Here is a 14,327-nt window from a genome sequence, read left to right on the forward strand (position 1 = left end):
AGTCAACATCACTAGCCATCAGGGAATGCAAATCAAAACCATAATGAGATGCCATTTCATATCCATTAAGATAACTACTATCAAAGCAAAAAAAAAAAAAAAAACCCAGAAAATAACAAGTGTTGGTGAGGATTTGGAGAAATTGGAAACTTCATGCACTGTTGGTGGAAAAATGAAATGGTGCAGCCACTACAGAAAACAGTATGGTGGTCCCTCAAAAAATTAAAAATATGGAGCTACCATATATATGATCCAGCAATTCCCACCTCTGGGTATATCCAAAGAATTCAAAGGAGGGACTCAAACACATATTTGTACTCCCATGTTCACAGCAGCAACATTCACAAAGGCCAAAAGGTAGAAGGGACCCAAGTATCCATCAATGGATGAACTGACATACAACATGTGGTAAATACACACATACAATGGAATATTATTCAAGAAAGAAATTCTGACACAGGCCACAACAGGCATGAACTGTGATCACTGTGCTCAGTGACATAAGCAAGTCACAAATGATTCCACTTATATAAGGTAATGAGATTAATCAAATTCATAGAGAGAGAAGGCAGAATGGTGGTTTCCAGGGCTTGATGGGAGAGGGATTGAGGAACTCAGTGGGGGATGATGAAAGAGGGCAGGAATGGTTGCACAACAATGGTTAAAATAGTCAAGTTTATGTTATATATATTTTACTACCCCCAAAAGGCTAACAACAAATGTGTAAAACATTAATACACAAACATAAGCATTCAGGGCTGGGGAAACATGGCTTAACGTTAACATGGGGAAAGGGTTTAAAAACTCAGGGTAGTTTCTCCACTGTAGTTTGAGCCACTACCTTGTATCTGACTTGAACGGTAACTTCCTGACTAGTCTAGCAGTTTCCACACTTAGTTGTATCTTCACACCACTGCCAGATTTTAAATTACAGACTTTTCTTTCACATCTCTTCTCAAAAGTCTCAGATGACTCTGCCTATATCAAGTCCACACTTACCAGTGAGCATTTTAAAGTCTTGTCAATACCACTTTGAAAATAAATTTCTAGCTGTTTTCCAATTTACTCTCCTGATTTTTTTTAAATTTTATTTATTTCTGAGAATACACAGAGAGGAAAGAGAGAAGCAGAGACACAGGCAGAGGGAGAAGCAGGCTCCATGCAAGGAGCCTGATGTGGGACTCGATCCCGGGTCTCCGGGATCAGGCCCTGGGCCCAAGGCGGCGCTAAACCGCTGAGCCACCCGGGCTGCCCACTCTCCTGATTTCTATAGTATTTCCTCTGTCCAGCCACACTATTTTCATTTCATCATCTCCTAGTTTTGCTTATACTAATTCCTTAGCTAGATTTTTTATTAACTATAGATATTCAATGTATCCCTCAAGGAACAGCTTAAACCGTTTACCCGAAAATTTTCTGATCCCGTACAGAAGCAATTATCTTTGTCTCTCATTCCCATAGCCCTTGCCTTCTATAGGCACTTCTTCCAGGACAAGACAGCTAGTTGATTACTGCTCACTGGACTATGCGTTCTTGGGAAGAAAGACAACAGTTTATTCATTTTCTTGTCCCCACAACACTGGGCCCCCATAACACTTACTGAGTGATATTAGTGGCCCAGTCAAGGTACAGAACTCTCAACTGGACTCTGTGCAGTGGATGTGGAATGTGGATGTGGACAGATGTGGAATATGGTGTTCAATTTGGGGTGATACATCTGGAAGGTTCAGTCAAGCTATTACACAATCAAATTAATGAAGTATCATGTGTGCATATAGATGATATGAGTACATAAAGTGGACTACTTGGCCAGACAAGGGAAAATACTAAAAGATCTGCCATCCAAGAAGCAGGATTCTTAACTCTACACACTGGAGTAACACTCAACTCCAAAACAGTAAATGTTTCAGAGAGACAAATTTTGCCTCAGTTTAACATAAAAAATTCTAATAATTGGAGCTGTCCAATTATGTAATGGGGCTGAAACTAGTGGCCACATTATTGGAAGTATTGACAAAACACAGAGTGGAGGATCATTTGTTTTAAGATTTTCTGCATCAGCAAAGGTTTAACTAGAATGATCTAAGACCATTTATTAATTCAGTGCACATTACATGCCTGACACTGTTCTAGGCTCCAGCAATATAGCAGTAGACAAGCACAGTCCTGATCTCTTGGCCCTTTTATAAGCTCCATAGGACAAAAGAAGGAGGAGGAGGAGGAGGAAGGAAGAAGGAGGAAGGAGGAAGGAGGAAGGAGGAGGAGGAGGAGGAGGAGAAGAAGAAGAAGAAGAAGAAGAGGAGGAGGAGGAGGAGGAGGAGGAGGAGGAGGAGGAGGTGGTGGTGGTGGTGGTGGTGGTGGAGGAGGAGGAGGAGGAGGAGGAGGAGGAGGAGGAGGAGGAGGAGGAAGAAAGCAGCACCTGTAAACAGACCAATGCATATATAAGAACTGGATGGTTGATGAGTGAGCATTCAAAGTAGCACAGAATGGATGGATTCTCCAACAAATGAAGCAGAGGTAACTAATGAGTTATAAAGAAAAAAAAAAAAAAAACTGGCTCCGCACTAACACCATCAGCATCAAGTACAGGTGGAATAAAGAAGGTGAGTGTGAAAAGCACAATCTAAAACTTTCAGGACCTAAAACAGGAGAGTATCTCCACAGAAACAGTTTCTTAAATGTGATGTAAAAAGCACAAGCTATCAAAGGAAAAAATAAGTGACAGACTCAACTACATTAAACTTGGCAAATTTCAGTTAGCTAAAAGATCCCATAATCAGAGTGAAAAGAAAAGCCTAATCTGCGAGATTCCCTATATATATATATATATATAGTGGAATTTTGGATAATATATATATATATATTATAATACTATAATATGTAAACTTGAAAAAAAAAAATATATATATATCCAAGGATTAGTATACAAACTATACAAAGAACACCTACAAATCAGCACAAAAATAAAAATGTAATAGAGAAATAAGCAAAAGATGTGAACGTTTCATAGACGAGGAAACCCAAAGGCCCTATAAACACAAGAGAATATGTTCAACTTCCTCAGGGAAATGCAAAATTAAAGCCACAGTAAACTACTATTTCATAACTGCCAGAATGGCAATAATTAAATGTATCAACTGTTGGCAAGCAAGCAGAGCAAAAGGAACTGTTATGCACTGCCAGTGGGAGAGTAAATTGGTATAATCACTTGGAAAAAAGTCTTGGCATCACTTAGGTAATGTAGAAATCATGCATCCTCTATGGCCCAGCAATTCAGCTTCAAGAAATCTCCTCTAAGATAAGTGTTACTTACATGCACCGGAAGATATGTGCAAGAAAAGGCACAGCTGTATTGTTTTCAAATACAAAATACTAGACACAGCACAACCAATAAACTGTGTTATGTATGACTCATCCTAGCGATTACAGGTATGAAAATTAACAAACCACAGCTACAGATACCAACATGCATGAATCTCTAAAACATAATTCTTGAGAAAAAATGCAAAATAATACATATGTATGATTCTACTTACATAAAGTACCAAAACAAGCCAAAAGAGCAAAATATCATTTAAGGACATACATGTATCTGATAAAACTGTAAAGAAAAGCAAGGAATTTTGGATAGTGTAACCACTAGTGTAACCTGGGGGGAGGGAGGAGTATGCAACATGAATATTAATAAGGGAAAACCTCACTAAAATGTAGTTGGGAGATTTAGCAGGGATAGCTCTCATGCCCTATCATGCTCTTCAGCTGCAAACCCAACAAGGAAGAGAAGGTCCTTGCTCAGATACTACTTCACTACCCCAGCAGAAAGGAGAATGGCTTTCTCCTCCCCCAGGGAACAGCCCCGCCAAGAGACTGTCATAACACAGCCAGTGAAGAGCCATTATGCTGGGAGCTCCCAGTTTACTCCAACGGACTCTTTGTTTATAACAGCCCTCCCAACACCACCACCCACTTCCTCTATAAAACAGCATCCCTGTCTTCTGTTCAGCAGACATCCTATGGTTTTGCCTATGGTTTTATAGTAGTTTGCTTGTCCTGGATTATAATTCTCTGCTATTCCTGAATAAACTCATTTTGCTGGTGAGATAACGGGCAGTTTTATTTTTCAAGGTTGTGGGGAGAGGCATCCAAGGTTTCCAAAATGCTGGTGTTTTATTATTCTTTAAGATGTATATGCATGACATACATGTTTTCTAAAACAACGTATAGGGCAATGTAAACTTGAAAATAAGTCGGAAAAACACAGCCTATAATTTGACAAGCCTAACCAGATAAGGTCATGTTTTTGCATATTCCATGTATTGTTATTTCAACTTTCCATAATGTAGAGTTCAAAATAGTGAAAGTCCCTATCATACAGATGGGTTTATCTTCCAAAGGTTCGTTTCTAACTGGGTTACTGTTTTCACTAAGAACGAATGTGTGTGTAAAAATAACGCCGTTTTCCCGGCTAGCCCCCCAAAGTTAAGGTAGTGTGCAAGACAGCTGAAATTACCCATCACTGGTGCCATCCTCACCGTTCCTGATGTCCATTTTACAAGATGGAGAAACCAGCGCTCCCTGGGGTTCTGCAACCCGTCAAGGTCACTCAGGTGGGAAGTGGGATCTGAATCCCGTTCTCTAGTTTCCTCTCAAGTCGTGGCCTCTCCTCACACCATCCTTCTTCTTCTTCTTCTTCTTTTTTTTTTTTTTTTGGTTTTATTTATTTATTCATGAGAGACCCGCAGAGAGAGGCAGAGACACAGGCAGAGGGAGAAGCAGGGGAGCTCCCCGCGGGGAGCCCGACGGGGGACTCGATCCCGGGTCTCCAGGATCAGGCCCTGGGCCGCAGGCGGCGCCAACCCGCTGCGCCACCCGCGTGCCCCTCGCACCATCCTTCTACCGGCAAAACCTTTCTGGAAATACCTTTCATCTCTCCAAATAAACTCCTCAAGAAGCCACTGTCCGGCTAGCAGCCGGAAGGAGGACCCGGCGGTTAACGCCAAGGCCGAGGCCCCAGAACAGGTGCGCTGCGCCGAGCAGGTGGGCAGCAGCGGGGCCGCCGGGTGCCGGGTCTCCGGGTCTCCGGGTCTCCTCCGGGTCCCGGGACGCGGCCCCACCGCCGCGCGGGAGGCCTGGACCCGCCGCACTCGCGCCCCAGCGTCCAGGAGGGAGGAGCTCTCGGGCCGCGCCCGCCCGCCCGCGCCCGCCCGCCCCCGCCGCCTACCCGCGTGCTGTGCGGGCAGTAGCTCTTGCTGAAGATCATCACTCGGTTGCCCTCGATGAGGCCCAGGAGGCGGCGCCGCAGCGCCTCGCGAGCCGCGGAGGAGCGGCCGGCCCCGGGGGACGACAGGCGGGCCCGGCGGCCTGGCGGCGAAGACATCGGCGCGCCGCGGACGCTGCCCAGGCGGCGGTTGGGGCCCCCGCCCACCTTCACCGGCCCCGGCGACGTGTGCGCCCGCGGCGGCGGCGGCGGCGGCGGCGGCGGCGGCTGCGCCAGGGCCTCGGTGTCGCTCCCGGCCTGGCCGGGCCAGTTCAGGGACCGAGAGGCGGGCGGCGGCGCCGGGACCGGGCCTGGAGGGCGGAGCAGCAACACCCAACAGGCCCGGTACCCACCGCCCCGCCCCCGCGACGCCCCGCCCCGCCCCCGAGGCGCCCGCCCCGCCCCGCCCCCGAGACACCGCCCCGCCCCCGCGCGCCCCGCCCCCGCGCGCCCCGCCCCCGAGACACCGCCCCGCCCCCGAGGCGCCCGCCCCCGCGACCTAGGCCGCTCCGGGCCTCGGAGGGCGGAGGCTGGGGCGGTCGCTGCCCTTCGCGGGAAGGTGGGTGTGGACCTGCGTCCTTATTATCCCTTCTGTGCACACCTCCTGGGATGGAGCAGCCTCCATGAGGCGGCCTGGACTGCCCCCTGTGGAGGACTTTCCAGCCTAGTGACCTCCACCAGCGCCCGCACGACGGCAGGTGTCTTAATCTTACTTAAAGACTGAATAAATACAGGTGCCTGGGTGGCTCAGCGGTTGAGCACCTGCCTTTGTTTGGCTCAGGGCCTGATCCTGGGGTCCTAGGATGGAGTCCCACGTTGGGCTCCCCCCAGGAAGTCTGCCTCTCTCTGTGTGTCTCTCACGAATGAATAAATGAAATCTTTTATAAAAGACAATAAATAAAGCCAGCTTTAGGAAAGATGGTTATTTATTTATTTTTTACTTTAAGTTTCTTCTTTAATTCCAGTTACTCAATAGACAGTGTTCTATTAGTTTCAGGTGTATGATATAGTGGTTCAACACTTCCATTAACCACCTTGTGGAAAAAAAAAACAAAAACCACCCTGTGTTCATCTATTTAGCCCATCCCCACACCTTTCCTCTGGAGGCTATCAGTGTGTTCCCTAAAGAGTCTTGTTTCTTGGCTTGTCTCTCTCTCTCTTATTTTCCTTTGTTCATTTGTTGTGTTTCCTGGATTCCACATATAAGTGAGATCATATGATATATGTCTCTCTGACTGACTTATTTCACTTAGCATTATATCCTCTGGGTCCATACATGTTGTTGCAAATAGCCAGATTTCAGATTTTTCATGGCTGAATAATATTCTATTGTGTGTATATACCACATCTTCTTTGCCCATTCATCAATCAGTGGACACGGGCTGCTTCCATAGCTATCATAAATAATGCTGCTATAAACATAGGTGTGTATATATCCATTTGAATTAGTGTTTTTGTATTCTTTGGGTAGTGTGATTGCTGGATCATAATATAGGTCTATTTTTGACTTTTTGAGGAACCTCCAAACTCTTTTCCGCAGTGGCTGCACCAGTTTGCATTTCCACCAACAGTGCACAAGGGTTGCTGTTTCTCCATATCCTCGTTAATACCTGTTGTTTCTGTGTTGTTGATTTTAGCCCTTTGGACAGGTGTGAGGTGATAGCTCATTGTGGTTTTGATTTGTGTTTCCCTCATGAAAAGTGATGATGAGCATCTTTTTTTTTTAAGATTTTATTCATTTATTCATGAGAGACACAGAGGCAGAGACACAGGCAGGAGAAGCAGGCTCCCTGTGGAGAGCCCAATGTGGGACTTGATCCCAGGACCCCAGGATCACGCCTCAACAACTGAACCACCCAGGCGTCCCGCTGAACATCTTTTCGTGTGTCTGTTGGCCAAGATGGTTATTTTTTTTTAACTTTATATTTCACAACTAAATAAAAATACCATGTTCGTATTGCAACACAGTTTTTTAAAAAGATTTTATTTATTTAGAGCACAAGCAGGGGTAGGGAGGGGCAGAGGGAGAGAATCTCGGGCAGACTCTGCACTGAGCTTGAGGCCCGATGCAGGGCTCAGTCCCACGACTCTGAGATCATGACTGAGCCAAAATCAAGAGTTGGATGCTCAACCAACTGAACCATCCAGGTGCCCCACAACACAGTTTTAAGGGAAGTTTCCTAGCTTGGTACCCCATAGTCCCTACTATGCAGAATTCTGGAGGCACCTCTGTACCAGAACAGGAATCCAGTATTTATCATTTGAGTGGGTGGAAGATCTCAGGGCTGAACTTGGTCACTGTGGCCTACAGCCCCCTGCACTGCAATGAATGAATGAAACCCCAATGAATGAATCCCAGCAGGCTTTCCTGGTCCCTGTCAGGTGTCATCGCCCAACACTGCCTTGGCTCACGGTGCTTTGGCCACACTGGCTTTCTCCCTGGGCCTCAGGTAAGTCAAATCCATTTCTGCCTTAGGGTCTTTGCATTTTCTGCCTCCTCAGCCTAGTGTGTTCTCCTCTCTCAGCCAATCTAGTTCCCTCTTGTCAACAGCCTTGGCTTAAATGGTAGCCTCATACAGAACATTTAGTGTCCATTGACAGTGAAGTAGCCTCCTGTATGCTCCATCACACTGTACATATTTCCAGTTCCTTCATTACATATTTGTTATTATTTGTGATTATATTCCATAGTTACAACCAGGAAACAGTACTCCTTTGTTGCCTGTGCCCCCTCCCCTGTCGCCACCACCAGCATGTAAGCTCCATAAGGAAAGGACCTCAGTACTCTAGCTCATGGCTCTATCCCCAGAGCCCATTGCTGCACTTTGCTTGCAGTAGGCACACATGAGTGAATGAATGAATGAATGAATGAATCAAGCATGTCACAAATTGCCAGTGCATATATGACCATCATTTGTTTCCCCTCTTGTCCCCATGTGACAGACTGGGCCGCAAATACCTTTCCTTCCCTCCCTATTCATCCAGAGAGCCCTAAATCGGGGAGATGGGGCATAGACCACCCCATTCAGGGGCTGCCATGCCTCCTGCCCAGGAGCTGTGTAGCTATTTCACTCCTTTGCTCCACAAGCATCTACTGAATATTTAGGGCTCTTCTCTGTGTTAGGGAATGAGGAAGTGGATGGCAATGTCTGTCCTCAGAACATTTCAGAGAGAGGTGTTAGAAATGAGGGGCACACATGGGGAAGTCATTCTAAAGAGAGGAATATACTTTAGCTGAATCTGGTGAACTGAAGAGTAGGTTGCCCAGACAATGAGTTGGAAGAGGATCCAGACAGGGGGAGGCAGGCCAACTGACACACGGAAGCAGGCACAGCCCAGGCTTTTGGGGGAAATGCTGGAGGATCCATACGTGGGCAGAGCTAAGGTGAAAATTCATGCTGATGAAGTGAGCAGGGACCAGATGGCTAAGACCCAGTTGCCTTACTGTTCCGAGATCCGGGAAGAAAAGGAAAACAAAGAATGATTTCAGGCAGGAAACAGCTGGCTGCCCTGTCAGCCTGAGCAAAGATTAAAGTGTGGAGTATGGAAATTCATCAAGGGAAGCCTCACTACAATGGAGTGAGGAGGCCAGTAGGGGAGCTCCAGTGCCCAACCACTGGTATTCCATTGCAGACCCAACCAGGTATCATGCAAGTCCATTACTGCTTTAGCCACTACTTTAATATCCCAGCAGAAGAAAGACAGGTTTTCCTCCTGCCCTAACAGCAGCCAGACAGTGAGAAGCTGTCATAGCTCAGCCAGTGAAGAGCCATTAGCCTCACTTGTTCTAGGGACTTGCCAATGGTTTTGTCTATAGCTTGATTATCCCAAACTGTAATTCTCTGCTATTCCCAAGTAAGCCCATTTTTGCTGATAAAATAACTAGCAGTTTTATTTTTGAGGTCAACAAGAAAAAATGAGGAAGAAACAAAACACCAAGAGGGATATCTCTTTCTTCTTCCTATTTAATGTAAATTATTAGTGCCTTCTCTCTACCTCTTAATTTTGCTGTAATGTTGTCTATTTTACTTATCTTTTTCAAAGAAACTTTTAAATTGGTGAGAAACCATCGCCTGGCAGCATCTCCCAGTACCCCAGCTTGAGGGCGTTTTTGCAGGATCAGTTTATGCAGCAGCTCTTCCTGCAGAACTTTACCTTTTGATAAGTTGGTTCAGAGGGCAGCTGAAGAAAAGCATGAAGAATTCTTTATTTCAAAGAATGAGAAGTACTACTTAACGGTCACTTGGAGAAAACCCTAGAAATGATGTTGCAGATATCAGAAAGCAGTTTCCTTTAATGGAAGGAGATATCAAGTTTCCAAAATTTTTCAGAGAGGAGCAATTTTTTTCCAGTGTTTTTCGAATTAGCTTGCCAGGATTACAGCTTTGGACCCACCATGATGTAATGGATAGCTTCTTAATACAAGTGACAGGAAAAAAGCGTGTTGTACTATTCAGTCCTTGAGATGCCCAGTCTTTATATTTATCAGGTACTAAATCAGAAGTCCTGGATATAGATAACCCAAACTTAGCTAAATATCCACTGTTTTCCAAGGATAGAAGGTATGAATGTTCCCTTAAAGCTAGAGATGTATTATTCATTCCTGCTTTATGGTTCCATAACGTAATTTCTGAAGTTTGGAGTGAGAGTGAATGTCTTTTGGAAGCACCTTCCATCTGAATGCTATGATAAAACAGATACCTATGGAAACAAAGATCCTACAGCAGCATCAAGAGCTGCACAAATTTTGGACAGAGCTTTAAAAACACTGGCTGAATTACCAGAGGAATACAGGGACTTCTATGCATGGTGAATGGTCTTACACATTCAAGATAAAGCCTATAGCAAAAACTTGGAGTAAATAATGAAGTGAAGCAATGAATATAAACTTTTAAATACAATTAAGTTCAAATATTGGAAAAGTATAACATATAAATTATTTTTTAGAAGATTATTTCTTAAAATAGGAAAGAAATCTCAGACTTATGGATTAAATAAATAGGAATTTGGTATTTATGGTTTCTATTTAAAAAAAAAAAAAGAAAGTTGGGATCCCTGGGTGGCTCAGCGGTTTGGCGCCTGCCTTTGGCCTGTGGCGCGATCCTGGGGTCCCGGGATCGAGTCCTACCACAGGCTCCCGGCATGGAGCCTGCTTCTCCCTCCTCCTGTGTCTCCGCCTCTTTCTCTCTCTCTGTCTATCACAAATAAAAATAAATAAATAAATATTAAAAAAAAGAAAGTTTTAAATTTTATAAATTAAATTCACTTTTTTGTTTCTTAATTCATTAATTCCCTGCTTTTACTTCTGTTTTATAGGAGTTCATTTTTCATTTTTTCCTATTCCTTAACTTATACATTTAATTCCTTTATTTCTCCCTTATTTCTTTTTTTAATTTTAACTTTGTTAAAATAATATATGCTTTTCCCCCACAAAAAATTCAAGCAACACATAAAAGTAAAAAGAATAAAACAAAAATAAATGATAAGAATCATACCAAAGTAGAGTAAAAAAAATTATTTGTAGTGTGTCATGACCATCATTCCAGATATCTCTGTAAACACTTAAACACGTAGAAGTATATATAGAGATAATTTTTAAATGATTGTTATGCTAATTTTAAGGTAAAATGTAAACAAGAATTTTTTAAAAAGCTAAATTTTTTTTAGGAATTATTTTTTCAGATATTACCAGAATTTTTTTTTTTTTCAGAGAAGGCATTAGTTTCTCAAAGATCCCTTTAAAGAAGAATGATCATAAACATACAGGTCATTAATTTCTAACAAGTTCCTACTTTCAACTGTATGTTTTTACTGACTGGTACGAAAAATGAAGAAATGGAAGCACTTACATTCTCTGCTACCTCTCTGCCTTCTTGCCCATGAAATCTATGAATGATATTATTTTTATGTTGTTGGGCTTTATGACATTTTTATTCTATGTGGTAGCTCTACCTCTCACAACTCAATCTTTTTTATTTAAGTGGATTTGATGTTAATTATTGATCTTCTTGCCTTCTTTTCTGTATTCCTGAATTTTATTTTCTTATTTTTATTTTTATTTTTGTATTCCTGAATTTTAGAATTGTAATCACTTCTTCATTGTTGGTTTTGAATTATTCCAAGTAATTCTTTTTTTCCAAAAAAAGGATCGTGGTTGCTGTCTGTCCTGAGTGTTTACATGCTAGAGAATGTCTGCCTGTTACCTACATCCATGAACAATTCAGCTAGCTCTAAAAGTCTTGAGCTTTCCTCCCCCCTAAACTTTGTAGATTTTTGCTATCTTCAGGAATGAAATATGGTTGCAGAAAATTCTGAGAACAGCGGTTTCCTCCTTGTATAATGTATTGGTTCTTATTTCTTCAGAACAAACAACCCCCAAAACTGAGCAAATGAAAGCAACATATACTTATTACCTCACAGTTTCTGTGGGTCAGAAATCTGGGAACCAATCAGCTGGATGATTCTGGGTCAGGGTGTCTGTGAAGTTGCAATCCATCTATTGGCTGCAGCTGAAGAATCTGCTTATTCACTCATGCGGTTGTTGTCAAGATTCATTTCCTCACCGCAAGGGCCTCTCTAGAGGTTTCTTGAATGTCTAATGGGAGGTGACTTCCTTAGAATGAGTAATTTAAAGACAAAGAAAAAGGGTACACATGCACCCAAGCTTGAAGCCACATCTTTTTATAACCTAACCTCAGAAGTGACATTCCATCATGGCTGCCATATTCTATTTTCTAGAAAGGAGTCGCTAAATCCAGCCCATGCTCATGGGAAGGGAATTTAGCACCATCTCTTTAAGAGAACTATATCGGTGAATTTGTGTGCATGTCTTGAAGACTACTAGTTTTTTTCTGTACAGAAACTTATCTTAAAAAGGGGGAGGGGGAAACACCTGGGTGACTTGGCGGTTGAGAGTCTACCTTCAGCTCAGGTCGAAATCCTGGAGTGTCGGGATCAAGTCCCACATCGGTCTCCCACAGGGAGCCTACTTCTCCCTCTGCCTGTGTCTCTGCCTCCCTCTCTATGTCTATCATGAAGAAATAAATAAAATCTTAAAAAAAAAAAGAAGAAGAAGAAGAAAAGGAAATATTATCCAGCTATGTCTTGCTGTGTTCTTTTGAGCTGCAAATCTGGGTATTTTCTTTTATTACATCTTTAGATATCGTTTCCATTTTATTCATTGACTTTCTTTTTTTTTGTTTTTTTTTTTTTTTTTTGACTTTCTTTATTCAGAGAATTATGTTTGGTTTCCTTTGCTTTCACATTTATCTCTATAATTATTGTTATAACTTTATTGTTTTTCATTAATTTCTATTAGTTTGTGTTTCTTGTAGCTTATTTACCATTTACCAAACTGTTTTCAGTCATGTTTATTCTGTATGTGTTACTTTTTTTTTAAAGACTTTATTCATTCATGAGAGACACACAGAGAGAGGCAGAGACACAAGCAGAGGGAGAAGCAGGCTCCATGCAGGGAGCCCGACACGGGACTTGATCCCAGGACCCTGGGATCACGACCTGAGCCAAAGGCAGACACTCAACTGCTGAGCCCCTCAGGGGTCCCCCGTATGTGTTATTTTATAAACAACTATGTGTATATAGAATATATCTTCTGCTTTTAATGTGTTTTTTGTGCTCTATGTTACCTTCATTTTTATTTTTAATTTATTTTCTGGGCCCTGCCAGCTTTCTTTTAATAATCTTATCACCTTCTTTGGGCTTATTATCTCTTCTTTGAAATTTTGTGCCTTTTTCTTGAGCTTTCTTTCCTTGTCTTTTAAAAAAATCATGTTTTCTCTGACTACTTTGAAATCATGGACGACTCATGTGAATTCTGTCCTGTTGCATGATTCATCTGTGATGTGCGCTTTTCATCTACGATTTGCTCCCATGCTTTTTTCCTCATCTCTTTTTGGTAGCATTTATGCATTGATGGTGCCTCGGTGGTTGTCAAGGGTTCAGAGTGGTGATCAAATTAACAAGTCACAACCAGTGTTAGTCTAATACTGTGTTTAGAGAGCTTTACAGTTGGACTCAGAACATGTTATGCAACATGCACCACCTCTGCATTTTATTGGGGATCCCAACAGCTACCCAGGTACACAGCTTATGCCCCCTTACTGTGCAGGACATGTACAGCTGCTGCTGCGGGTGAGAGACCAAATGCACACAGGCAACATTGCACGAAAGCTGCCACCTTGATTTCTCACCATTTTTAAAGATGTTATTCCAGCCCTGTAAGTGCAAGGCCTGGTGCTAACTTGCAGCTCTCCCAGGCCAGGTGTGGACCCATAGATCATGGGGAAACAACAAAGAAAACAGACATACATTGGACACTTCATATTTATCTTACTTCTATAATTCCCAAGGAGACAGTACTGAGAGAGGAGAGGCCTGAGATCCTTTTCCCAGGTAGGCCAAGGGCAATCCAAGTCCAATGTTATCCATTTACTCAGAGGACCTTGCAGGTGCCTTTCTAAGTATTACTTCTCTTTCTATAGAATTGTTTTTCTGCTGAAAAATACTCTCCATAGGAAGAAGCCGGGAAAGGGCTGCTCACAGCTCCAATTTGGGTTTATTGTCCTCAATACCATCCCCAACAATTTGTGCCACATCTGTTATCTCCTTGGCCCCAATGATGCATCTAACCTTTGTTTCCAAAATTCAAGGGCTTCACAGCCAGGCCTCCATAATAGGAGCCTTTGTGTGTGTGCCATGCCCAGTTACCTTTGCTGCTTCTCCCACCCTCAGCCCCTGGTGATCTCTTTGGCCAGGAGCTGGGCCCTTAAGGGCAAGTGTAATTCATTTCTTTTCCTGCTCCCTCACTTCCCCAGTACTGCTTGTTTTACTCTGTATCCTGCTAACGCCCTTACATCTAGTTGATCCATCAAGGCTTCATTGGATGGAGCTTTCAGAGCCATGGCACTGTTTTCAGGGAAATTCATGCTTTAGTTAAGCTCTAAAAAAATAACGTGGCTTTGGATCCCAGTTCCCATACCTACTAGTCAGTTGGCTGAGGCACCACTCATAGGAGATTAATAACAGCTCTAACCTTAAAGTGTTGCTGCAG

General features: G+C 43.1%; 1 protein-coding gene and 1 pseudogene across 1 annotated transcript in view; one reads left to right on the forward strand and one right to left on the reverse strand.

The window, feature by feature from the left end:
- TXNRD3 (thioredoxin reductase 3) overlaps positions 1 to 5,641 on the reverse strand; it is a gene marked incomplete at its 5' end in the record, with an annotated part of 52,901 nt that extends 47,260 nt beyond the window's left edge. Inside the window, one exon of the mRNA XM_049097642.1 lies at positions 5,222 to 5,641. Coding sequence (XP_048953599.1) covers positions 5,222 to 5,641 — 420 coding nt within the window. The remainder of the gene's footprint in view (positions 1 to 5,221) is intronic.
- A 3,190-nt stretch (positions 5,642 to 8,831) lies between these two features.
- Positions 8,832 to 10,123, forward strand: LOC112662953 (tRNA wybutosine-synthesizing protein 5-like; annotated as a pseudogene).
- Positions 10,124 to 14,327: the final 4,204 nt, after the last annotated feature.

The sequence above is a fragment of the Canis lupus genome, chromosome 20, assembly GCF_003254725.2.
Source record: "Canis lupus dingo isolate Sandy chromosome 20, ASM325472v2, whole genome shotgun sequence".
NCBI classification, from domain to species: domain Eukaryota; kingdom Metazoa; phylum Chordata; class Mammalia; order Carnivora; family Canidae; genus Canis; species Canis lupus.